This window comes from Heteronotia binoei, chromosome 16 (genome assembly GCF_032191835.1).
Source record: "Heteronotia binoei isolate CCM8104 ecotype False Entrance Well chromosome 16, APGP_CSIRO_Hbin_v1, whole genome shotgun sequence".
Classification (NCBI taxonomy): domain Eukaryota; kingdom Metazoa; phylum Chordata; class Lepidosauria; order Squamata; family Gekkonidae; genus Heteronotia; species Heteronotia binoei.
The window spans coordinates 54,186,815-54,214,398 of record NC_083238.1 but is presented as its reverse complement, the minus strand read 5'-3'; the positions used below and the strand labels follow the sequence as shown (position 1 = coordinate 54,214,398).

At 46.2% G+C, this 27,584-nt stretch overlaps 1 protein-coding gene across 2 annotated transcripts in view; it reads right to left on the bottom strand.

The window, feature by feature from the left end:
- Nucleotides 1-27,584, bottom strand: part of PMS1 (PMS1 homolog 1, mismatch repair system component) — a 72,558-nt gene that overhangs the window by 21,289 nt on the left and 23,685 nt on the right. For both annotated transcript variants that reach the window (XM_060257131.1, XM_060257132.1), the window contains exons 5-8: nt 10,915-11,031; nt 8,345-8,467; nt 3,120-3,254; nt 697-1,604 (exon numbers count right to left, since the gene is read on the bottom strand). In XM_060257131.1, coding sequence (XP_060113114.1) covers nt 697-1,604; nt 3,120-3,254; nt 8,345-8,467; nt 10,915-11,031 — 1,283 coding nt within the window. The remainder of the gene's footprint in view (nt 1-696; nt 1,605-3,119; nt 3,255-8,344; nt 8,468-10,914; nt 11,032-27,584) is intronic.

Below are 27,584 nucleotides of genomic sequence, written 5' to 3'. Positions count from 1 at the left end.
CAACAGTAGCTCTCAAGATGTTTTTTGCCTACAACTTCCATTAGCCCCAGCCAGCATGGCCAATGGCTGGGGCTGATGGGAGTTGTAGGCAAAAAAAACATCTGAAGAGCTACCGTTGGCCACCCCTGCTATAGAGAATGCTGAGGATTTAGAGGGGAAAGATACCCTCTTTGCCCAAGAAGCTTTGCAAACTTCTGTTTAATTGCTACTATACCTACTCTAAGTTGCTTTCTGGATAGGCTCCAGATAAAAGGGTTTTACCTGTTTACTATACATCTACTCAAGACATGCTTTTACACTGTTCATTGATGCCTGAACTCCCTTAAGGTACTGCCTCTCTGGAAAGTGTTAATTAATTTTTTTTAAAAACGAAGTATGAACTAAAGGCAAATTTGCCAAGAAAATGTGAATTTGCGTATTGGAACTGTGTTAAATCTGTTTAATGCAGATGACAAAACCATCTAATCAGGAAAACAGAGGGGGGAAAAATCAATCTTGGGCTCCATAAATCAGCAAACAGTAGATAATTAGAAATAAAATACCTATGCAACATATTGAGGCTGTCAAGCCAAAGTATTTTCCGTTCTGTTTTTGAAATTAACTGGGAAACAACTTATTTTTGAACACAATGAATCACAACAGATGGAAACTACTGTCCCGTCTTAAGTGGACAGATGTGAAGTCTGCAAAACTTACGTCTTTTTTTCTTCTTCATTTAATGCCTCCCACATTCCTTCCATTTTCAGCCTTCGTTCCTCCGCGCTCGCTTTGGGGTTTTCGGTCAACACTCTGGAACGATTGTCTTGAGCAAAAAGCTCAAATGCTGACATTGGTTTCTTTACAATCTGATTTTTAATTAAATCGTAGGCCGTGATCTGCCCCGCTTTATCGTTTATATTTGTTTTTTTAATGCCTGGATCGTTATTTCCTTGCTGAACATTCTGTTGACCGTTACCATCGTTTCCCTTTTGGATTCTTCCCTTTCCTGCTTCGGGAATTAAAATCTGAACGGGTTCCAGATCCTCTCCTCTGGAGTTCACAAAGGCATGCCCCAAACTCCATTTATCAGCTGTAAATTCAGAGGAATCCTTTGACATCCTTGGTCTTTCCATACTGTCCACTTGGATCGTGACCCTTCTCAAATCACCCCCAGTGCCGCTTTCAGAATGAGTGTCCTTTCCAATACTGCAATTGTCGTTCAGTACCTTATACCTGCTTTCTTGGTCCTCACATGGTAAATTATTTACGGAACGGTCCTGAACTCGATCGTCGCCAGCTGTCTCACAGCCAGGTATTTCTTTTTCGGTAAGGAGCTCGAGGGGAGAGTCGTTATACAAGGTTTGATTCTTCGAACAGACCTCTGTGTTTTTTCCTGTTTCCCCATTTCGCACATCATTACTAAACGAAAACAACGAGGTACGTGCTCGCGGAGCTGGGTTTCTGCAGGATTCGATTTCATTCACAGGCACATCTGTTTGTTCTCTTTCATTAGCAAAGGTGTCTACCGAGGTTGCGTCTGTTGCATTGGTTTCACAAGACACCGCCTCGGTTCGAGCCCCATACAGCGACGTTAAAATATCTTCGATAAGAAGGCAAATGGACTCCTTAAAAGAAAAGCCAGAAGCCGTATGATGAAGAAGCTAACATGTCTTATTTAGGGTCATTAAGTCAACTCAAATGCTGCAGAAGATGACACTGGATTTATATCCCACCCTATACTCTGAATCTCAAGAGTCTCAGAGGACTCACAATCTCTTTTACCTTCCCCCCACCCACAAAAGAAACCCTGTGAGGTAGAAGAAGATGATATTGGATTTATATCCCCCGCTCTATACTCTGAGTCTCAGAGTCACAAAGTGGTAACAATCTCCTTTCCTTCCCGCCCCCCCACAACAGACACCTTGTGAGGTAGAAGAAGATGATATTGGATTTATATCCCGCCCTATACTCTGAATCTCAGAGCGGTCACCATCTCCTTTACCATCCCACCCCACAACAGATACACCCTGTGAGGTAGAAGATGATATTGGATTTATATCCTGCCCTATGCTCTGAGTCTCAAAGCGGTCACAATCTCCTTTACCTTCCCCCTCCCCCCGCACAACAGACACCCTGTGAGGTAGAAGATGATATTGGATTTATATCCTGCCCTATACTCTGAATCTCAGAGCGGTCATGATCTCGTTTACCTTCCCCTTCCACACAACAGACACCCTGTGAGGTAGGTGGGACTAAGAGAGCTCTTACAGCAGCTGCCCTTTCAAGGACAACTCCTACGAAAGCTATGGCTGACCCAAGGCCATTCCAGCAGCTGCAAGTGGAGAAGTGGGGAATCAAACCCAATTCCTCCCAGATAAGAGTCCACACACTTAACCACTACACCAAATTGGCTGATGCTACTAACTTTGAAAACTTAGCCAAGCAGAAGCGACAGAAGACAGGAAACGTTATTTTTCAAAATCAGTGTTTTGTCATTTCTGACACGGTGACCCTATGACTTCAACCCGTTAAGGGGGAGGTCGCCAACCTTTTTGAGCCTGTGAACACCTTGGGAGCTCTGACTCAGGATGGTGAGCACCAGGGGTGGAATTCTAGCATTAGCGCCTCTGCATATTAGGCCACACCCCCTTGATGTAGCCAATCGTCCAAGAGCTTACAAGGCTCTTTTTTGTAAGCTCTTGGAGGATTGGCTACATCAGGGGTGTGTGGCCTAATTTGCAAAGGAGCTCCTGCTAGAATTCCACCCCTGGTGAGCACAATCACAAAATGGCCACTGCAGGAGGCCAACACACAAACGCAGAGGAAATCGAAATGCAAAGAACGAGAAGAGTAATTTTTAAAAAAGCACTGCAAAAGAGGAGACAGAGACTAAAACAAGCACTACGTTGACAGCTTGTGCTGCAGCAGTGTTATTTCAATCTGCATAGGCAATCAGATCTCCAATTCTAATTGGAAGTCCTTCTGGGTAGCAGCCCTATTTAGCCATGGCCGCTTTTAAAAATACTTGGGGGGCACCAGAAAGGGTGTCTGTGGGCGCCACGGTGCCCATGGGCACCACGTTCGGGACCGTGTTAAGGTGTGCGTCCACTGTACAAGCTCATAACGTCTACCCACACTACCTTATCGTGGAGCAATACTTGAGATTTATCTGGGGTTAAATTGACGTCTACAGCAGCTGGAGAAGTAGTAACGTTGACAAAGAAAATGGGGTACGAACGATGAGAAGACTTCAGGTCACAGTACTGCCGAACCAGCTACAAAATAAACAAAAAGAGAGGATATTTGAGAAAAAGGTACTCTCCGATATGGAACGAAGAGTAATATTGCATGTTTTCTGGTCTTCTATAAAACGGTGCACACGCAACAACCCATCCTCTCATCAAGGACGTGTGAGCATTCTGTGGTCTAAAAAATGGTGAAATTTTGATAACAGAAACCTGCGAGAGGGAAAGGAGCAATGCTGCCGTAACACTAAACTTCTTTGCAAGAGGACTGTTTGCCTTGCATTGAGCATTAAAAACTGGGGGCCCACAAGGTACTGCAAGGGGGAACCATCTGGAACCCCCACCCCAACATCTCCCCTTCCTGCCCTCTCTCTAATCTGGGGGGGCAGGGCCGTAGCCAGGATTTCATGTTTGGTGGGGCGCACAGCTGGATTGGTTGTTTGGGAGGGCTGGGGGGGGGGCACCCAGTTTGGCAGTCTAGGGCTCTCGGCACTGTAAGCTGCAGTCTTCCTCTTCTTCTTGAGTTCCATAAGCTAACCCCCCTTCACCTGGGCAGTCACAGTAGCTCCACTCCCCCCACCCCTTTCTTATGTGCCCCTCTCCCAGAGAGACACAGACCTCTTGACTCTCCCCTAGGGATGTGCATTCGGTTCGGCCGAACCGCATATACAGCCGAATCACCACTGATTCGGCTGTATACGGAATCAGCTGTAGCCGATTCCCATTGCCGCCTATTATGCGGCAGCCGAATATGGCTTGCCGTATACTGCCGAATAGCTATTCGGAAGTATACGGCTGTCAATGCAAAAGGCGGGAAAGTAGCTTCTGCAGCCTCAGGGGAGCTGCTTGCCTACTTTCCCGCCTTTAGTAGCCTCTTCCCGCCTCTCCCATAGCCTCCCTGGGATCAGGGAGGGGGGGGAGGGGGAAGAGGAGCCCCAGCAGCCAATCCAAAGCATGTATTTGCAAAATGCAATGCAAATGCATGCTTTGCAGGGCTATTGTGTGTAGCTGATGGCCCAGCCATCAGCTACATTGCTGTTATTTTGATCTTTTGCTTACTTGGGTATCCAAGTAAGCACTGTTGTCTGGCCAATCAGAGAGCAGTGCTATTTTTTGAAATTGCTCTCTGTAGGGCCAGAGAACCTTTCTAAGGAGTCTTCCTGGCTGGACTCCTCCATTGCTGCTGTGTTGGTGTGAGAGACTGTGCTGCTGCTGGCTGGCCCTTGGCTTCAGCTGCTGCCTGCTGCTCTCTCACTCAGCCTTACCAGACTTCCCAGGAGTAGAGAAGACAAGGTAAGACAGTTTTGGGGTTCTTCTTGTTTTAGTTTTTGTTGGTAAAAGGACTAGAGTCCCTTTACTTATCCAGATTTGGGTGGGTGAGTACTGGGTAGGTAGCCTATTTGGGGTTGGGGTTAGGTTCTGCTGGGGGTGAGGGCCTGGGGTGGGGGGTTTGCTAATTTGCCCATATCTTAATATAGTGAGAGGACTTTTAAAAGTGCAGTGTCCTTTTACTTCTCCTGATTTGGGTGGCTTGGATTTCTTGGGGTTAGGGTGAAAGGTTTTTTTTTTTGCGGGGGGGGGGGGGTTGGCAAAGTTCCTGTATTGTTAAAAGTTGAGTTTTTTACTGTTTTAAAAGTATTCAGTGTTTGTTTTGTTCCTGCTGTGTTGTGCTACTGTTACTCTTCTCTTCTGGTTCTTGGGGGGGAGGGGTGCTGTTTGGCCTAATTTCCTAAGTTCCTGTATTGTTAAAAGTTAATTTTTTTACTGTTTTAAAAGTACTGTTTGATTTGTTTACTGTTTGATTTGGTTGGTGTGGGGGTTGGCGAGGGTGTGTGTGGGCTGTGTGGGCTGGGTCACTTTCTTGTTTTTATAGAGTAGATTGTGTGCTCTGTGGCAGGAAAGCTGGCACCTGGGTGAGAGACCCAGAACCAGCAGGCTTGTTGTGGTTGGCCAGCTCTCCCCGTGTTGTTTGGGGAAGGGCTGGAGAGCTGGCATCTGTAGATTGCATGTTCTGTGGCAGGGATGCTGGCACCTGGGTGAGAGACCCAGAACCAGCAGGCTTGTTGTGGTTGGCCAGCTCTCCCCATGTTGTTTGGGGCAGGGCTGGAGAGCTGGCATCTGGGTTTGCTGCAGCCAGGTCTGCAGAGCCGATTGCGTTTTCTGTGGCAGTGATGTTGGCAACTGAATTTATATTGGTTCCAGGCCTGCAGGGTTCATAGAGTAGATAGAGGGATGTAGTGCATTTGGGTCCTATAGAGATTCTCTGGTGTGAAGTTAGGTTTGGCTTTGGGTGCCCCAGAATTGGACCCCCTGGTCCAATTTTTTTTTTTGTCCTTGTGGCTTTTGTGTGGGACAGTGCCCTGAAGCTGCACAGCAGTTTGGGGGGCTCTCCTCAAAACCCCCTGCTCCCCAGAGCCACTTTTCCCACGACAATTACAGTGAGGGAGTGGCTAATTGGGCTTTCCCCATCATTGTTGGCAATGGGCCTTTTGGGGAGCCCAAAGACAGGGACCCCCTGGCCCAATCTTTTTGGGACTTGGGGGTTTTGTAGGGGAGAGTCCCCTGCGGGTTCCCTGCAGTTTTTGGGGCTCTCCCTCAAACCCCCTGCCCCCCAGTAGCCTCTAATTTTGCCCTATGTTGCCATTGATTTCAATGGCCCATAGGGTATAATGATGGAATAGGGTCACCCTCTTTGGGTGCCCCTGGAATGGGATCCCCTGGCCCAATCTTTTTGGGACTTGGGGGGGTTGGAGGGGAGAGTCCCCTGGAGGTCCCCTGCAAATTTGGGGGCTCTCCCTCAAACCCCCTCCCCTCCAGGCGGCTTCAAATATACCCTATTTGCCATTGATTGCAATTGCCCATAGGGTATAATAGGGCCGTATATTGGGAAATAGCTGCGCATCTACCGTATATGCGGCTATTCCGAATGCGGTATTCAGGAGTATACGGGGATTCCGAATTTTTTTCCCCATATACTTCTGAATCCGTGTAATACCGAATTTTTTTTTTTTTGCACATCCCTACTCTCCCCCCCCCCCCCCGCCCCGCACTTTGCTCTGCAAGGTGCATTAGGGAAGGGGGCAGAAAAAAGTGAAAAGACCAGCAGCAAATGCTTCCACTTGTTCAGAGTGGTGGTGAGCAAAAAGGACAGACTGAGGACTCTCCAATGGAGGGGTCATATTGTTGGAAAGGGGGGGGGGGTTGAAAGAATGAGCCTGGCCCCTCCCAGGTCCCACTGTAGCTATGAGCCTGGGGGCTTCTATGTGCTAACTTCTGCCTTCTGCGTTCCTTTTTTGGGACTCATCTGCCCTCTACATTACAAACATACAAAGCTTTCTCATACTGAGTCAAGCCACTGGTCTATCAAGGTCAGTCTTTTCTACCCTGACTGGCAGAAGTAGACCATAGATTTCTCTCTGAATCAGAGTCCCACAGCGGCTGACAATCTCCTTCCCCAACAACAGACACCCTGTGAGGCAGGTGGGGCTGAGAGAGCTCTTCCAGAAGCTTTTCTACCCTGACTGGCGGAAGAAGAAGAACACAGATTTCTACCCCGCCCTTCTCTCTGAATCAGAGTCTCACAGCGGCTGACAATCTCCTCTATATCCTTCCCCGACAACAGACACCCTGTGAGGTAGGTGGGGCTGAAAGAGCTCTCCCAGAAGCTGCCCTTCCAAGGACAACTCCTGTGATAGCTATGGCTAACTCAAGGCCACTCCAGCAGCTGCAAGTGGAGGAGTGGGGAATCAAAGCCGGCTCTCCCGGACAAGAGTCTGCACACTTAACCACTACACCAAGCTGCCCAGGGTCTTGGGAAAAGGCTTTCCCCACCACCTACCACCTGATCCTTTGTAACAGAAGAAGAAGAGATTGGATTTAGACTCCGCCCTTCCCTCGGAGTCTCAGAGCGGTTTATAAATCTCCTTTCCTTCTTCTCCCCACAACAGACACCCTGTGAGGTAGGTGGGGCTGAGAGCTCAGAGAAAACTGCTCTTGAGAGAACAGCTCTGAGAGAACTGTGACTGATCCAAGGTCACACCCAGCTGGCTGCATGAGGAAGAGGGGGGAATCAAACCTGGTTCTCCAGATTAGAGTCTATGGGTACTTTCACACAACACTACATAATACGTTTTGCAACTGGATTTTTACGGTGTAAGAATAGCATAAATCCAGTTGCAAAACACATTATTTAGTGTAGCGTGAAAGCACCCCGCCACTCTTAACCAGTGTTCCCTCTAAGCCGCGTTAGCATGAGCCAGCTCACAGGTTTTTTAGGCTCCAGCTCACACATTTTGTCTAAGCTCAGGAAACACGGCCCCAGAGCAAACTAATCTATGCAGGAGCTCACAGCTTTAATGCCAGTTGCTCAGAAAGTAGAACTCTTGCTCACAAGAGTCGACAGCTTAAACGGGGTATTGCTCTTAACCACTACACCAAAAGGGCTGTCCAACTGGAGAAGCGCAGCATCAACCCTCAATAAATCTGTTTTTAAAAAATCCAAACCAAACTATCATCAAGAACATGCAGTTATTTTATAATGCCCCTCTCTCGATCTGAAAATGCCCAAGAGAGCAAAAAGCATGGCCGGGAACCAAAGAGTTCCAGCAAAGAAGAAGAAAAAAGTTTACAATCTCCTTTATCTTCCCCCCACAACAGACACCTTGTGAGGTGGGTGGGGCTGAGAGAGCTCTCCCAGCAGCTGCCCTTTCAAGGACAACTCCTGCCAGAGCTATGGCTGACCCAAGGCCATTCTAGCAGCTGCAAGTGGAGGAGTGGGGAATCAAACCCGGTTCTCCCAGAGCTGAGAGAGCTCTGATAGAAGCTGCCCTTTCAAGGACAACTCCTATGAGAGCTGTGGCTGACCCAAAGCCATTCCAGCAGCTGCAAGTGGAGGAGTGGGGAATCAAACCGGGTTCTCCCAGAGCTGAGAGAGCTCTGACAGAAGCTGCCCTTTCAAGGACAACTCTTATGAGAGCTATGGCTGACCCAAAACCATTCCAGCAGCTGCAAGTGGAGGAGTGGGGAATCAAACCAGGTTCTCTCAGATAAGGGACTGTGCACTTCACCGCTACACCAAACTGGCTCTAATAAGCCACTACAGAAAACAGAGAAGGCGATACCTTAAGAATGTCCTTTTGATATACTGGTCTGTTGTTTACAAAGATGAAGCTCCTTTCTGAACTTGAATGGGTTGTCAAAGAAGCATCTGAATTAGCCTTTGGAAGGAAGCCACTGAGAGATACCTGGAGTATAAAATAAAAAGAAGCACTGTAAAATTTTCATTAAAACCATCTGACAAAAGGAGATTTGGCTGTTGATAGCCAATACTCCAGAATCTTGTTGGTCTGTAAGGTAGAATCACAGAGTTGGAAGGAACCTCCAGGGTCATCTAGTCCAACCCCCTGCACAATGCAGGAAACTCACAAAGACCTCCCCCTAAATTCACAGGATCTTCATTACTGTCAGATGGCCATCCAGCCTCTGTTGAAAAACCTCCAAGGAAGGAGTGTCCATCACCTCCCGAGGAAGCCTGTCCCACTGAGGTACTTCCAGACTCAAATCTAGCAATTAAAACCATCGATACTCATAACTTCATTCATGAGCTAACAGTTCAAACTGTAAATCAGATATTATTGTGAGTTTTATTTGTCACTTTAACACACTTCATAGAATCACAGAGTTGGAAGAGACCCCCCAGGGCATCTAGTCCAATCTCCTGCACCATGCATTATTCTTGGGGAGGCAAACAGAAGAAGGGCTTCTGGAGTTCTGGTCCCACTGGTGGACCTCCTGATGGTCCCTGGGTTTTGGCCACTGTGTGACACAGAGTGTTGGGCTGGATGGGCCATTGGCCTGATCCAACATGGTTTCTCTTATGTTCTTATGACAGAGTGTTGGACTGGATGGGCCATTGGCTTGTTCCAACATGGCTTCTCTTATGTTCTTAGATGGAGCAGAGGTCCATCAGTGACTATTAGCCACAGTGTTTTGATGGAACTCTCTGTCTGGGGCAGTGATGCTGTGTATTCTTGGTGCTTGGGGGGCAACAGTGGGAGGGCTTCTGGAGTTCTGGCCCCACTGGTGGATCTCCTGCTGGCACCTGTTTTTTTGGGCTGTTGTGTGACACAGAGTGTTGGACTGGATGGGCCATTGGCCTGATCCCAACATGGCTTCTCTTCTGTTCTTAAGTCTAGGGCAGTGATGTTCTGTATTCTTGGTGCTTGGGGGGGGGGGCAACAGTGGGAGGACTTCTAGTGTCCTGGCCCCACTGATGGACCTCCTGATGGTCCCTGGGTTTTGGCCACTGTATGACACAGAGTGTTGGACTGGATGGGCCATTGGCCTGATCCAACATGGCTTCTCGTATGTTCTTATGTCTGAGGCGGTGTATTTTTGATGCTTGGGGGGCAAGAATGGGAAGGCTTCAGGAGTTCTGGCCATCCTGGTGGACCTCCTGATATCCCCTGGGTTTCGGCCACTGTGTGACGCAGAGTGTTCAATTGGATGGGCCACTGGCCTGATCCAACATGGCTACTCTTATTTTCTTACATCAGTGGCAGGATGCTCTGTATTCTTGGTGCTTGGGGGGTCCACAGTGGGAGGGCTTCTGGGGTTCTGGCTCCGCCAGTGGACTTCCTGATGGCACCTGGGTTTTGGCCACTGTGTGACACACAGTGTTGGATTGGATGGGCCACTGGCCTGATCCAGCATGGCTTCTCTTATGCCATTATATTAACCATGCAGCAAAGAAGAATCCAAATGGAGAACCGGAGTTTTCTTTCACTTAGGAGAACAATTTGTTCATGTCACCTCATCTCCACATGGAACCCCAGGCAGCAAACGGTTCAACAAGCAGTCCAATCACAAAGATAGATGGCACCTTTTTTCCCCTCAAGCCCCTCTTAGACATAAGAACATAAGAGAAGCCATGTTGAATCAGGCCAATGGCCCATCCAGTCCAACACTCTGTGTCACATAAGAACATAAGAGAAGCCATGTTGGATCAGGCCAATGGCCCATCCAGTCCAATACTCTGTCACACAGTGGCCAAAAAGACCAGATGCCATCAGGAGGTCCATCAGTGGGGCCAGGACACTAGAAGCCCTCCCACTGTCCCCCACCAAGCACCAAGAATACAAAGCATCACTTGACACAGAGTTCCATCAATATCCTGAGGCTAATAGCCGCTGATGGACCTCTGCTCCATATGTTTATCCAATCCCCTCTTGAAACCATCTATGCTTATAGCTGCCACCACCTCCTGTGGCAATGAATTACATGTATCAATCACTCTTTGGGTGAAGAAGGACTTTCTTTTATCTATTCCAATCCAACTGCTCAGCAATTTAAACACGTCCCTGCGTGGTAAGCATATGTTTATGAATTGGTGGCGCACTGGCACGCTCATCAACCATGATTACACACAGAGAGACTGTACATAGAATAGAAGCGTATATAGAATGACTGTGAATAAATCCTAAAGAATAAAACATCAATTGATTCTCTGTGTGTATTTTCAGCCATCAAAACACAGCTTTGTAGTGGTAAAGGAATACATTTTATTAGCAGCCCCACTATTAAGAGCAGTATTCTTTTTTAAATGTCATTAATCAGAATTAGAGGACTCTGAAAATTGTTTCTCTGGTGAAATTAGGGGAGGGCCAGAGAGAGAGACACCCCCCCCACTTACCTCTGGGTCTTCACAGCAGTGCTGGAAAGGCACCATGCAGCCCATAACAGCTGTCCCTACCACCGCCATGAAAGCCATTTTATGATCAGAGACCTTGTTCTTCTGCCAGATGAGCATCTGCAACAACACAGGGCAAAGTTTGGTGTAGTGGTTAAGCGAGCAGACTTCTATCTGGGAGAACCGGGTTTGATTCCCCCCTCCTCCACTTACAGCTGCTGGAATGGCCTTGGGCCAGCCGTAGCTCCTACAGAATTGTCCTTGGAAGGGCAGCTGCTGTGAGAGGCCTCTCAGCCCCACCCACTTCACAGGGTGTCTGTTGTGAGGGGGGGGATATAGGCGATTGTAAGCCGCTCTGAGTCTCTGATTCAGATAGAAGGTCAGGGTCTAAATCTGCAGTCTTCTTCTTCAAACAACACAACACACTGAAGCAAGTTTCAGATATTAGATTTGTTTGCTTAGAACATGACCTGGCCATAAACAGCGGCACACTCGCACAGTGGATTTAACATTCTGTTCCTGGACACCAGGGCCTCTTTCACATTAGCATTCTAAATGGGATGTTATCCATTGTTGGCCCAGTTCTGAGTAGAGTGATACAGGCGCAGAGGTTTCGTACAGTAAATTTTATACGATCACAGAGTTGGAAGGAACCCTCAGGGTCATCTAGTCCAACCCCTTGTACAAGGCAGGAAATCCACAAACCCCTCCCCCTAAGTTCACAGGATCAGCATTGCTGTCAGATGGCCATCTAGCCTCTGTTGAAAAACCTCCTGGAGATATCCACCTAGGCGTCTTACTATATATCTTCCTTTTAATCTTTAACCAAACATTAAATAAAGCTTTACGAACTAAATGGTTAGTGAAATATTTGTGACCTTTATCTATATACCACAAATTTGCATGCCAACCAGCTAAAAGGTCAAACCCCTCTAATGCAAGAACTCTCTTATTCTCCAGGCATATCCAATCTTTCAACCAAACCGTCACGTTAGCTATGTAGTAGGTTTCCCAGTCCGGCAAGCCTAAACCACCATTTTCTTTTTTATCACTAAGAATTTTCCATTTAATCCTTGGCTTTTTTTTCCTTGCCAAATAAACACCTTGACAATTTTGTTCAATTTAGTAAAAAAAATCTTTCCTAATTGCAAAATTAATTGTTTGAAATAAAAAACATCACTTTTGGAAGAATAGTCATCTTGATGAGTGCAATCCTACCCATAAAAGACAATTGCATACATTCCCATTTTTTCAATAAAATTTCAACTTCTTCTAGCAGGGTCACAAAATTACTATCATATATACTTCTACATTTATTTGTCCAATTTATCCCCAAATATTTCACCTTCTTTTCACTCTTAAAACCAGCTCTTATTTCCAGATTTTTAACCTCCTGAGTTGACATATTCTTTGTTAATATTTTAGACTTCTGTTTATTTATTTTCAAACCTGCAGCTTGCCCATATTCATCTAAATCTTTTAAGACCTCATCTATTGATTCCAATGGGTTTTGTAAAATTAAAACAATATCATCGGCATACGCCAATACCTTGTATATCTCACCCTTTACCTTCAAGCCTCCAATCTTGACGTTACCTCTAATAGACTCATTTAAAACCTCAAGTGATAAAATAAAAAGTAATGGGGACAGTGGACATCCTTGTCTGGTGCCCTTGCACACCTTAATTTCTTCTGTAATTCCTCCATTAACAATTATTTTAACTTTCTGTTCACTATAAATTGCTTGCACATTTTTTATGAAATCTTCTCCAAACTCCGTTGTCTTAAGTTGTTGTAGCATAAAATTCCAGTCTAAATTGTCGAAAGCTTTTTCTGCGTCTAATAAAATCAAAGCCAGTTGCTTGTCCCTTTTCAACTCATAATATTCCAAAATATCTAAAATAATTCTAATATTTGATCTCATATGTCTTTTTGGAAGAAAACCTGATTGGTCCGGGTGAATCAGTACACTCAGGATCTTCTTCAATCTGTTTACAAGGATAGAAGCGTAAATCTTATAGTCAACATTAAGTAACGCTATCGGTCTATAATTTTTAATTTTTTCACAATCAGAGTCAACTTTCGGAATAAGAGCTATATTCGCATATCTCCAAGAGTCTGGTATCTCTGCAATTGACCACACTTCCTCTATCATTTTTTTGAATTGATAAATTAAACTTTCTCTAAATACAATATAATACTCTACAGGGAGACCATCCGGACCGGGCACTTTATTTTTCTTTTGTTTGTTCCAAGCCTCTTCTATCTCAAACATCGTAACTGGACTATTTAATATTCTCTTCTGTTCATCCGTTAATTTGGGAAGTGATCTACTTAGAAGATACTGTTTCTGCTTCTTCTGTTCTATTTCCACGGAACCATATAGTTGAGTATAAAATTCCTTAATTATCATTTTCAAGTCTTCCAAAAGATATTTATGTTTCCCCTCTTTATCCTTCAATACCTTTATTGTTCTTTTCTCCCGTACTTTCCTAATTTTATATGCAAGCCATCTTCCTGGTTTATTAGCATTCTCAAAAAACTGTTGTTTAGCCAATCGTACTTTTTTCTCCATTTCCTCCAAAAACATCACATGAATCTTATGTTGCAACAAATTTATCGCATTCTTAGTCTCTTGTATATTTGGCTTCTCTTTTCGTTGTTTTTCCTGTTGTTTTAAGTGATCAGTTATTTCTTCTAAATTTTTATTTTCTTCCCGTTTCTTATGCGCTTTAAAATTAATAACTAAGCCTCTAAAAAAGGCTTTACTTGTTTCCCATACAATTTTTGCAGAGATATCCTTCTGAATGTTAAGTTTAAAAAACCATCTTCTACATATTCAATAAGGAAGGAGAGCCCACCACCTCCTGAGGAAGCCTGTTCCACTAAGGCAGGGGTGGCCAACGGTAGCTTTCCAAATGTTTTTTTGCCTACAACTCCCATCAGCCCCAGCCAGCATGGCCAATGGCTGGGGCTGATGGGAGTTGTAGGCAAAAACATCTGGAGAGCTACCGTTGGCCACTCGTGCACTAAGGAACCGTTCTAACTGTCAAGAAGTTCTTCCTAATGTTGAGCTAGAAGCTCTTCTGATCTAATTTCAACCCATTGGTTCTGGTCTGACCTTCTGGGGCCAAAGAAAACAATTCCGAACCATCCTCTCAATGACATCCTCTTCAAGTACTTGAAGATGGTGATCATATCAGTTTCCTCCTCTCCAGGCTAAACATCCCCAGCTCCTTCAACCTTTCTTCAAAGAACTTGGTCTCCAGACCCCTCACCATCTTTGTCACTCTCCTCTGGCCCCTTCCCAGCTTGTCTGTATCCATCATTCCGTTAATGAGCCATCTCTGAAGCTATCTGGCCATTGCAGACAGTGCCACACTTTTTCGCTGTGCAATCTTCCTTAAACTTTTTTTAAAAAATTCCAAGTTCAGCGCTATAGTGCTAGAGCAATATACTGCTTCAGTACTATAGCAGCACTATTGAGATGTATTGAGACTGCAGCTGTTGTTAGCAACAACACCAATCACCAATGAGCTACTGCTCTCCTCCTGTATCGTTACCTTGCGGCCTTCTCTTTCATACAGAGATGGGAAACGTCAGGCCCAAGGGCCATTTACGGCCCTCGAGTTCACTTGATCTGGCCCTCGGGGCTTGCTGGGCCGAGCCCACCCCCCATGGGCATTTGTGAAGGACTGCTGCTGGGGTATGTGGGTGACTTTAAAGGTCTGCTGGGAGCAGCTGAAGGGAGGGGGGAGGTATGGCAGGGGTGGGGGGGGGGTGGGAGCCAGCTACCAGCAGTTCAGTTTGCACATGATTAGCTCAGATGGTGTGGCCTAATATGCTAATGAGTGTGTGACCTAATATGCAAATATTAGGGGATGTGGTCTAATATGCCTGGACCTAGGCATTTGCCTAGGGCAGCGTGTGTGTGTGTGTGCTGAATTAGGCTCTCCCCATGTGACTTCAAATAGAAAAACAATTATTTGCATTAATTTTGCTGGCCCGAATCGTTCTCCCTTGGCAGAGCGCTGTTTTTTAAGTTGATAATTTTGTATGGCCCACGAATGGTGTTCTAAATATCCAAATGGCCCTTTGCAGAAGGGCCATTTGGATATTTATAACACCATTCGTGGGCCATACAAAATTATCTACTTAAAAAACAGTGCTCCGCCAAGGGAGAACGATACAAACGACATGCAAAAGTAGAAATCATTAATGTTGACTCATTAATCATTAATGTTAAATTTATATCCCTCCCTCCCTGTAAGCAGGCTCAGGGCGGCTTACAGCAGTTAAAGCAAGACACAATAAATATAACACCAAAAATGCAATAGAAATAGATTCTTACAGATTAAAATTTAAAATTATATATGCCTCAGAGGTTGTTGCGATCGGCTACACAACACCTCCTTGACCACCCCTGGTCCTAAAAACGTCCGACTTGCCTCAACCATGGCCAGGGACTTTTCAGCCCTGGCCCCTGCCTGGTGGAATCAACTCCCTGTGGAGATCCGGGCTCTACCTGAATTACTGCCTGAATTACTGCCGTTTTCAGCCCTGGCCCTGCCTAGTGAAATCAGCTCTCTATGGAGATCTGGGCCCTACCTGAATTACTGCAAGACGGAGCTGTTCCGCCGGGCCTATGATTGAGGCAGCGGGCGTCCTATTATTCCATCATTTGGCCTCCCTTGTGGTGACATCATGCTTTATTACAGTGCTGTCCTATTGTTATTACCATTGTATAAGGTGGGCCTACAACTGATTATTGATATGCTGTGCCCTGTCCGCCGGTGGTGCGTTTTATTCATTGTTTTTACTGTTAATTTTAACTTGGTGTTTTAACTTTGATATGTAGGTTTTTATCGTTATTTTTGTATGTTGTGATCCGCCTTGAGCCCGAGCCCGTTTAAAAATAAACTAGCAGATGGCAGGAAAAAAACCCTCATTGCCTGGTGTCCATAAACACCTCCTACACATATGGGGCATGAAATGATACACCGGGCAAGAGATGATGGATTTCTGGATCAGTTCTACCCTCCCCTCGCTATACGGGATCCAGAATAGATTAATGTATGTAGTACAGTTTTTCCACCTGCGCGGTAAACTAGTAAACACAAGTACGAGCAGGACTTTTTTTGCCGCAGGAACTCATCTGCATTTTAGGCTCCACCCCCCTGATGTAGCCAATCCTCCAAGAGCTTACATGGCTCTCAGTACAGGGCCTACTGTAAGCTCCAGGAGGATTGGCTACATCAGGGGAGTGTGGCCCAGTAGGTGAAGGAGTTCCTGCTACAAAAAAAAAGGGGGGAAAAAGCCCTGAGTATAAGGGAAATTGTTTGGTTTCTACACAAGCAATTAATATCATTTTAAGTCTCTCATTAAAAAATAGCAATCTATACATATTTGAAAATACAAATTTTAATTTAATCTAATTTGAGATTTATACCCCGCCCTATCCCGTAAGGTGGGCTCAGGGCAGCTGACAACACTAAGAAGAAGAAGAATTGCAGATTTATATCCTGCCCTTCTCTCAGAATCAGAGACACAGAGCAGCTTACAATCTCCTATATCTTCTCCCCCCACAACAGACACCCTGTGAGGTAGGCGGGGCTGAGAGGACTCTCCCAGCAGCTGCCCTTTCAAGGACAACCTCTGCCAGAGTTATGGCTGACCCAAGGCCATTCCAGCAGCTGCAAGTGGAGGAGTGGGGAATCAAACCCAGTTCTCCCAGATAAGAGTCCACGCACTTAACCACTATACCAGGGATGGACAACGGTAGCTCTTCAGATGTTTTTTGCCTACAACTCCCATCAGCCCCAGCCAGCATGGCCAATGGCTGGAGCTGATGGGAGTTGTAGGCAAAAAAATGTCTGGAGAGCTACCATTCGCCACCCCTGCACTACACCAAACTGGATCTCATTGCAATAATCATAAATAAAACATATCCAATTTGATGCACTATTACTTGATTATTATCCCAGACTGATAACAACTAAGTCCCGTGATCTTGCAAAAATCAATGTTTTCTCCTCGGGGGGGAAAAAACCAAGACACATCGACCAAAACCCAGATTTTGTTATGACGTATCAAGGGGCACGTCTCGGACCAGGACGGACTGCCGGATCCAGTCAAAATCTCCCCATTTTAAACCCACCAGTATCTCTGGGCTGGATGCTTTCGACACAACCGATATAAACATTGCGGGTGCTTATTTTAGCCTCTATCGGTGTGATGCCACAGATATAAATCTGAGTTGCTGATTAATGCAAGGATGTTATTACACTGCCTGACCTGCTGAATGGGTGATATACATAACTGCTAAAAGATCGCTTCAGTAAAACAGCTTTAAGAGAGCCCCGGAACCTGAGAACTTACTAAATGCAAAGTTTGTAAAAGCAGATACAAACCCATCAGGGGAGGCAATTTGTACTCGGGAAAGCGAAACTGGTCAGGGAGAAAAGCACCTTTCAGGGGTTTCGGGGTAACTTGTCATTCAAATCTGCTCCGAAACCCACCCCGCTGTTTTCACATCTTTATTTATATATATATATATATAAAAAAACGACTAGATGTCCAAACAGGCTTCCTGTAACGCTTGATTTATAAGCTTGATTATACTCTGAAATCGAGCTATAAATAGACCCTCACACACCCCCCATGTATTTTCTAGGTCACATAAACCCGAGTCCTGTGAATCTGACTCTCGCCGGGATGATGACGCTGCAAAAAGGACCCTATCGAAATATATTCTTACATACAGACCATCTTAGGTTTTGACAGAGCTGGCCAAAAATATCTCGCCTCCTCTCTGTTCCATTGAAGACTCGGACATGAAGAAGAAGAAGAATTGCAGATTTATACCCCACCCTTCTCTCTGAATCAGCGACTCAGAGCAGCTTACAATCTCCTTTATCTTCTCCCCCCACAACAGACACCCTGTGAGGTGGGTGGGGCTGAGAGGGCTCTCACAGCAGCGGTCCTTTCGAGGACAACTTCTGCCAAAGATATGGCTGACCCAAGGCCATTCCAGCTGCTGCAAGTGGAGGAGTGGGGAATCAAACCCGGTTCTCCCGGGTAAGAGTCCACGCACTTTACACCAAACTGAACTTTCTGACCTCTGAACTTTCTGAATCGAAAGGCTAAGGAAACGTCACATCTATTCTGCCCGGTTCTTCACTCGCTCGGGGCGTAAACCTGCAGAGGCCAGCTGTGACTGTCCTACAGTAACGAAGCATGCAAGTCCAAATCCGCCGACTTCCTTGGACTGGCGCTGGAAAAAGGTGCTTTAACCTACCTACAAGTCTCTGCTATGGCAAGGCCTAGCAGATGAGCAAGTTTTAGAATCATAGAGTTGGAAGGGACCTCCAGGGTCATCTAGTCCAACCGCGTGCACAATGCAAATTTTTGTTGTTCAGTTGCACAGTCGAGTCGGACTCTTTGCGACCCCATGGACATGTCACGCCAGGCCCTGTCTTCCACCATCCTCCGAAGTCTGCTCAAATTCGTGTTAGTTACATCAGCAATGCTGTCCAGCCATCTCCTCTTTTGCCGTCCCCTTCTCTTTTTGCCTTGTCTTTCCCAGCATCAGGATCTTCTCCAGTGAGGGCTCCCTTCTCATTTGGTAGCCAAAGGATTTGAGCTTCAGTTTCAGCATCTGACCTTCCAGGGAACAGTCTGGGTTGATTTCCCTTAGGACTGACTGATTGGATCTTCTTGCAGTCTAAGGGACTCCACCACCACATCTCAAAAGCATTCAATATTTGCATTGTTACTGTCCAGAAAACCCTATGGACAGTAACAATGCAAATACCCCCCCCCCTAAATTCTCAGGCTCCTCATTGCTGTCAGATGATGATGAAGAAGATAATAGTGGATTTATATCCCGCCCTCCACTCCAAATCTCAGAGCGGCTCACAATCTCCTTTATCTTCCTCACCCACAACAGACATCCTGTGAGGTGGTTGGGGCTGGAGAGGGCTCTCCCAGCAGCTGCCCTTGCAAGGACAGAGGGGCTTACAATCTCCTATATCTTCTCCCCCCACAACAGACACTCTGCGAGGTGGGTGGGGCTGAGAGGGCTCTCACAGCAGCTGCCCTTTCAAGGACAACTCCTGTGAGAGCTAGGGCTAACCCAAGGCCATTCCAGCAGCTGCAAGTGGAGGAGTGGGGAATCAAACCCCGTTCTCCCAGATAAGAGTCCGCACGCTTAACCACTACACCAAACTAGCCTCTGTTTAAAAACTTCCAAGGAAGGAGAGCCCAGCACCTCCTGAGATCAGAAAGTTCTTCCTAGTGTGGAGCCAGAAACTCTTTTGATTTAATTTCAACCCGTTGGTTCTGGTCCTACCTTCTAGGGCCACAAAAAAACAATTCCACACCATCCTCTATGCGACAGCCCTTCAATTACTTGAAAATGGTGATCATATCGTTATTGTTCATATTGATCATTATTGGTTTTTTAAAGCTGTATTTTTTCCCTTAAAAACTTGAGAGAAATAGTTTTTTTTTTTGGGGGGGGGGTTGTTTGTTTTTTTAAATGACATAGAGGGCTGGGGAAGGCAATGGCAAACCACCCCGTAAAAAGGCTGCCGTGAATATGTCGTGATGTGACGTCACTCCAGAGTCCGAAACGACTGCTGCTCGCACGTGGGACTACCTTTACCTTTTAAGAGCATATAACAATGGCAATCTTAGATTCAGGTGGGCAGCTGTGTTGGCCTGAAGCAGCAGCAGAACAAAGCTTGAGTTTCAGGGGCACCTTTAAGACCAACAAAAGTTTAATTCTGGGTATAAGCTTTCACGTGAATGCACACTTCTTCAGACACACTGAAGTGTACATCAAGGTCTGCATGCACATGAACGCTTATACCCAGAATAAAAGAAGATGAAGACTGCAGATTTATACCTCGCCCTTCTCTCTGAATCAGAGACTCAGAGTGGCTTGCAATCTCCTATATCTTCTCCCCCCCACCAACAGACACCCTGTGAGGTGGGTGGAGCTGAGAGAGCTCTCCCAGAAGCTGCCCTTTCAAGGACAACTCCTGTGAAAGCTATGGCTGACCCAAGGCCATTCCAGCAGCTGCAAGTGGAGGAGTGGGGAATCAAACCCGGTTCTTCCAGATAGGAGTCCGTGCACTTAACCACTACACCAAACTGGCACACTTAACCACTACACCAAACTGGCTCTCTGCTGGTTTTAAAGAAGCCACTGGACTTAATCTTTGCTCTAATGCTGATTTCAAACATGGATCTTTGTTTATTTTGCTTTTTTAAAAAAACAAAACAAAGCAACGTAAGTGTATTCCCAAACTACATTTTTATAGGCAGCGCATTTTTCTCTTGCTGGATTAAAAACCCCAAATCCAAGATTAGGATTGCAGAGAGATGGGGAAATGTCTTTTGTTTTTCCCAAGGCAATGTAACAATCACAAGTGGTCACAAAGTCTAGGTACAGTGGAATGCAAAAACAACTGTATGAGTTCCAAATAAAACTTCGATTACAAATAATCAGTAATTTGCATGCATGCACAATCACAACTACAGAACATGAAATGCTCCAAAATATACAATACAATCTGAAGAGAAACCAGAGTATATTCAAGTGCAGCGTGTTTTTTTTCTCCTTCTTGGGAGGGCCATTTCTGCATCTCCACATGGATCCCCAAGTAGTGAATGTAGATTTAGGTGGGTAGCCACGTTCCCTCGGAGTTAGCGTGAGCTAGCTCACGGATTTTTAGCCTCCAGCTCACACAGTTTTGTGTACATCTTTTAAGAACACAATCATATGCAACTCAGCAAGCCAGCTACCAGGGCTTTTCTTTTGTAGAAAAAGCCCAGCAGGAACTCATTTGCATTGAGGCCACACCTCCACGACGGCACCATTGTTGTCCACAGGACTCCTTTTGTAGAAAAAGCCCAGCAGGAGCTCATTTGCATCTTAGGCCACACCTCCACGATGGCACCATTGTTTTGCACAGGACTTTTTTTGTAGAAAAAGCCCAGCAGGAACTCATTTGCATCATAGGCCACACCTCCACGACGGCACCATTCTTTTGCACAGGACTTTTTTTGTAGAAAAAGCCCAGCAGGAACTCATTTGCATTTTAGGCCACACTTCCACGATGTCACCATTGTTTTGCACAGGATTTTTTTGGTAGAAAAAGCCCAGCAGGAACTCATTTGCATCTTAGGCCACACCTCCACGACAGCACCATTGTTTTGCACAGGACTCTTTTTGTAGAAAAAGCCCAGCAGAAACTCATTTGCATTTTAGACCACACTTCCATGACAGCACCATTGTTTTGCACAGGGCTTTTTTTGTAGGAACTCATTTGCATCTTAGGCCCCTCTCCATGACATCACCATTAGTTTACAAAAATTACATTACGTTACAAAAAATTAATTTTTGTAGAAAAAGCCCAGCAGGAAATAATTTGCCTCTTAGGCCACACCTCCACGACAGCACCATTGTTTTGCACAGGCCTTTTTTTGTCGAAAAAGCCCAGCAGGAGCTCATTTGCATCTGAGGCCCCACCCCATGATGCCACCATTGTTTTGCACAGAACTTGTTTTGTAGGAAAAGCCTAGCAGGAACTCATTTGCATCTTAGGCTACACCTCCACGTCGGCACCATTGTTTTGCACAGGACTTTTTTTGTAGAAAAAGCCCAGCAGGAGCTCATTTGCATCTGAGGCCCCACCCCATGATGTCACCATTGTTTTGCACAGAACTTGTTTTGTAGGAAAAGCCCAGCAGGAACTCATTTGCATCTTAGGCTACACCTCCACGTCGGCACCATTGTTTTGCACAGGACTTTTTTTTGTAGAAAAAGCCCAGCAGGAGCTCATTTGCATCTTAGGCCCCTCTCCATGATGTCACCATTGTTTTGCACAGAACACATTTGCATATGCAGAAGCTCCCAACTTTTATGCCAGTAGCTCATTAAAGAATTTTTGCTCACAAGACTGCAGCTCAGAGGGAACACTGGTGAGCAGCCGTGTTGGTCTGAAGCAGGAGTGGCCAAACTGCGGCTCAGGAGCCACACGTGGCTCTTTCACACATATTGTGTGGCTCTCAGAGCCCCCACCGCCGCATAGCTCTTCAGATCACTTCTCCATGCCAAGCCAGCAAGAAGCTTGAAGAATGCATTTAAAGTTTAAGTTGCTTTCTTTCCTCCTCTCCTTCCCCATCTATTTGCCTGCCTGCCTTCCTGCCTTGCGGCTCTCAGACATCTAACATTTATTCTGTTAAGCAAGTTTGGCCGCCCCTGGTCTGAAGCAAGAGAACCAAGTTTGAGTCCAGTGGCACCCTGAAGTCTGACAAAAAGGTAATCCTGGGTATAGGTTTTTGTGGGCATGGGCATGCACACGTCTTCAGATATATTGTTTGTGCATTCACTGCATCTGAAGAGCTGTGCATGCACACAAAGCTTCTACCCAGAATTCAACTTTGTTGGTCTTCAAGGTGTCCCTGCACTCAAACTTTGTTCTAGTAGTGAATGATGATGATGATTTTGTATTTATATCCCTCCCTCCACTCCAAATCTTCTATTATTAAACTATACAAGGTCAACAAAAATAAATACAAATTCCACCATCATAAATTACAAAACAACCATAACTTTTAGTCCTTAATAGAAAAGGAAACAATAGCACCAAGAGTCTTTCTTTTCATCCTATGGTAAAAGAAAGACTCTTGGTGCTATTGTTTCCTTTTCTATTAAGGACTAAAAGTTATGGTTGTTTTGTAATTTATGACGGTGGAATTTGTATTTATTTTTGTTGACCTTGTATAATTTAATAATAGAAGCTGGTTTTCACGGTGGGTTATGTTTGAGAATCGCAAGATAGGGACAGAGGGAAGAAAGGTGGAAAGAAAGCAAACAAGATGGGGGAGGGACAGAGAGGTGGAAAGAAAGCAACTTTTAACTTGACTTGGAGAAATGATCTACCTTCTCCAAGCCAGCCAACAGGCAGTGGGGCCTTCGAGAGCCACACAATATGTGTGAAACAGCCACATGTGGCTCCCGAGCCACAGTTTGGCCACCCCTGTTCCAGCTCTTCAATTCATAATGCTTTCCGGGGGTGGAGGGGGGTTAGAATCTGCACATATTTTATCCAGGCCCTGAAGCAAAGGAAAGATGTTGAGGGGGGAGGGGAAGCACCGTCAGCGTGAGGGCAGCCAGATGGCCTTCCCTGTAAAGGTTCTAACTTTAGACCCCTCTGTTAAAAAGTTTATAAGCAGACGAAACCACGCGGAGTGCTGAAAGCTAATGCCTTATGAAAAATAATCCTATCAGGAGGAATTGCCTGATCCGGCAAAAGCTTTGCAGAGCACTTTGGATTTCCAAGGATGAGAAATACGAGGAATCGGGAAGCAAGGGCTGCGTCTCAAAAACTATCAGTATGGTGTTCCGTTTTGGAGAGCCAGTTTGGTGTAGTGGTTAAGTGTGCAGACTCTTATCTGGGAGAACCGGGTTTGATTCCCCACTCCTCCACTTGCAGCTGCTGGAATGGCCTTGGGTCAGCCATTGCTCTGGCAGAGGTTGTCCTTGAACGGGCAGCTGCTGTGAGAGCCCTCTCCAGCCCCATCCACCTCACAGGGTGTCTGTTGTGGGGAGGAAGGGAAAGGAGATTGTGAGCCGCTCTGAGACTCTTCGGAGTGGAGGGCGGGATATAAATCCAGTATCTTCATCTACCTCACAGGGTGTCTGTTGTGGAGGAGGAAGGGGAAGGAGATTGTGAGCCGCTCTGAGACTCTTCGGAGTGGAGGGCGGGATATAAATCCAATATCTTCTTAAAAAACAAAAACAGTCAGATCTTTTTCAAACGGGAGCTCCAGAGTGGTGCATTAGTGTTTCAGACGTGGGCTGGGGAGATCCAGGAATCGAATCTCCATTCGGGCAGCGATCCTCTCAAGCTTAACCCACCCTCACAGAGTTGACATAGGGACAAAATGGCGGAAGGAGGAAGTACGTGCGCCACCCAGAACTCCTTAAAGGAAAGGTTGGGGGAAAGCAGGGGTGGAATTCTAGCAGGAGCTCCTTTGCATATTAGGCTGCACCCCCTCTGATGTAGCCAATCTTTCAAGATCTTACAAAAAAGAGCCTTGTAAGCTCTTGGAGGACTGGCTACAATCAGGGGGTGTGGCCTAATATGCAAAGGAGCTCCTGCTTAGAATTCCACCCCCGGGGGAAAGGATTTAAAAAGTTGTCTTTCTGGTTTGTCAGTGGCTAACAGCAGAAACACGGAATTTTAAAATACAACCTCATGCATTTGCAGTTTAAAAAGTTCTTATCAAGAGACTACAGCAAGAGGGGGGTCAGGGAGGGGGGGAACATAGGGGGTGGCTGTCAGTGACAGCATGACATCATTTCTAGGGGAAACCCGGAGCTGACACCAGTCCTCTCTAGGAAGTATGACGCCTAGAGAGGCACGACGTCATTTCCTGGAAGTGATGTTATCCCATGGGCCTGATGGTCTTTATTTTATTTTTTTTTCCCCTGCTGTCATTGGAGCGGTGACCAAAAAGGGAAGGTGGGGAGAGGGATTCTGCACCCCCAACGATGAATGATGCATCTGACTGCCAGTGTAACCCTCTTATCTGGGAGAACCGGGTTTGATTCCCCACTCCTGCACTTCCAGCTGCTGATGTGATCTTGGGCCAGCCAGAGGTCCTCTCAAGGCTGTAAGCCACTGAGACTCCTTTGGCTAGCAAAGGGCGGGGTATAAATCCAATCTCCTCCTCCTTTTCCTCCTCCTCCTCAAGAGCCCATACCTCAAATACCTTATTGGTCTCTAAAATGCTACTGGATTCGAATCTAGCCAGCCCTCCAGTTACCAACATTATCCCTTGGAATCTTTGAAAAAAACACCATTAGAAAATAAGAGAAGACATGTTGGATCAGGCCAATGGCCCCTCCAGTCCAACACTCTGTGTCACACAGTGGCCAAAAAAACCAGGTGCCATCAGGAGGTCCATCAGTGGGGTCAGGAAACTAGAGGCCCTCCCACTGTTGCCCTGTCGCCAAACACCAAGAATACAGAACATCACTGTCCCATCCATAAGAACATCAGAGGCCAATGGCCCCTCCAGTCCAACACTCTGTGTCACACAGTGGCAAAAAAAACCCAGGTGCCATTAGGAGGTCCATCAGTAGGGCCAGGACACCAGAAGCCCTCCCACTGTTGCCCACCCCAGCACCAAGAATACAGAACATCACTGCCCCAAACATAAGAACAAGAGAAGCCATGTTGGATCTGGCCAATGGCCCATCCAGTCCAACACTCTGTGTCACACAGTGGCAAAAAAAAAAAAAAAACCCAGATGCCATCCCTTGTTTTCTGTGGCCCCAGAAGGTAGGACCAGAACCAATGGGTTGAAATTAAATCAAAAGAGTTTCCGGTTCAACATTAGGAAGAACTTCCTGACCATTAGAACGATTCCTCGGTGGAACAGGCTTCCTTGGGAGGTGGTGGGCTCTCCTTCCTTGGAGGTTTTTCAACAGAGGCTAGATGGCCATCTGACAGCGATGAAGATCCTGTGAATGTAGGGGGAGGTGTTTGTGAATTTCCTGCATTGTGCAGGGGGTTGGACTAGATGACCCTAGAGGTCCCTTCCAACTCTATAATTCTGTGATCAGGAGGTCCACCAGTGGGGCCAGGACGCTAGAAGCCCTCCCACTGTTGTCCCCCCACCCCCAAGCACCAAGAATACAGAGCATCACTACCCCAGACAGAGAGTTCCAACAATACGCTGTGGCTGACAGCCACTGATGGACCTCTGCTCCAGATGCTTATCCAATCCCCTCTTGAAGCTGGCTATGCTTGTAGCTGCCACCACCTCCTGTAGCAGTGAATTCCATGCGTTAATCACCCTTTGGGTGAAGGACTTCCTTTTATCCGTCCTAACCACTGAGATTGAGAGGTAGCAAGTAATAAAAGGCGAAACGGTAAACGCAGTGGCAATTCCTTCCCATCGCTGGGCAAAGCAAACAGTAAACAAACCAGTCCCTGCAAAGCTCTTAAGCCCTGATTCTACAGGGGTCGGGGGTGGGAGTGGAAACCGATCCGCGCGTTCCCGGTACTGTGCGAATCTGCCACTCTGAGACCTGAAGACAAGCGTTTCAACAGGTATTGCAAAGAACGCCCCGTGCACCAGCAGCTGATAAAACATTTCTGCCATCTACGCTGCCGCTGTCATTTGCAAAAGTGTGATGGATGAGAAACTAGCCCTCGGTAATAGGAGACAAGCCACTTCACCTTTAGGTCAGCAGTTCAAACTCAACCTGTTGGTAAGGGGGGGGGGGAGTTGTTACCATCGCTCAGCTGTTCAATATTTGAAGTAAGTGGTTTTCTCATAGACAGGTGCCCATCTCTCACTGCCCTACTAATAATAAGCCATTTTCTGGTTCTCCTCGACAAGCGCTCCCTCTCTCCTTTTTCACACGAGTAGGCACATTCTCCCTTGCACAACACACACTCTCCCCAGGACTACTGCCTCAGCACGGACCCACGCAGAGCAATTTTGAGGCAGAAACGATGGCTGAAAATGGAAAGAAAGGGCCACTCCCATGTTCTCCATGCTACACCCACTTGGTTCGGTGTATTGGTTAAGTGTGCAGACTCTTATCTGGGAGAACCGGGTTTGATTCCCCACTCCTCCACTTGCACCTGCTAGCATGGCCTTGGGTCAGCCATAGCTCTGACAGAGGTTGTCCTTGAAAAGGCAGCTGCTGTGAGAGCCTTCTCCAGCCCCACCCCCCTCACAGGGTGTCTGTTGTGGGGGAGGAAGATAAAGGAGATTGTGAGCCGCTCTGAGACTCTTCGGAGTGGAGGGCGGGATATAAATCCAAAATCTTCATCTACCTCACAGGGTGTCTGTTGTGGGGGAGGAAGGGAAAGGAGATTGTGAGCCACTCTGAGACTCTTTGGAGTGGAGGGCGGGATATAAATCCAATATCTTCATCTACCTCACAGGGTGTCTGTTGTGGGGAAGGAGGGTAAAGGAGATTGTGAGCCGCTCTGAGACTCTTCGGAGTGGAGGGCGGGATATTTATTTATTTATTTATTTATTTATTTATTTATTTATTTTATTCTATGACTTATATCCCGCCCTTCCCATAAAATGGCTCAGGGCGGCTCACACCAAACGATAAAACAATAAACAAAGTGCAAAATTATTACAATTAAAAAGTCAAAGCATTTAAAAACCTTAAAATCTTAACATTAAAACTATACCGTATATTTCACTAAAATCTGATAAGCTACATTAATCTAGTCAGGCGTAGGCTAGCCGGAAGAGGCTTGTCTTACAGGCCCTGCGGAACTGAGTAAGATCCCGCAGGGCCCTCACCTCACCATATAAAGCCAATATCATCATCTTCTTCAGAAATCCCAACCTAATTTCTTCACACACCACGCCATGTGTCCCAAGCAGGGCTTCTTTTGTAGCAGGAACTCTTTTGCATATTAGGCCAATCCTCCAAGAGTTTACAGGGCTCTTCTTACAAGGTCTATTGTGAGCTCCAGAAGGATTGGCTACATCAGGGGGCTGCAAAGGGGTTCCTGCTCCCAAAAACAAACAAACCCTGGTTCCAAGATGCTCTGTTCACATTAATATGGGGCATGAGCAAGTGTGCCAAAAGCAGGAAAGCTTGGTTTTTCTTTTCC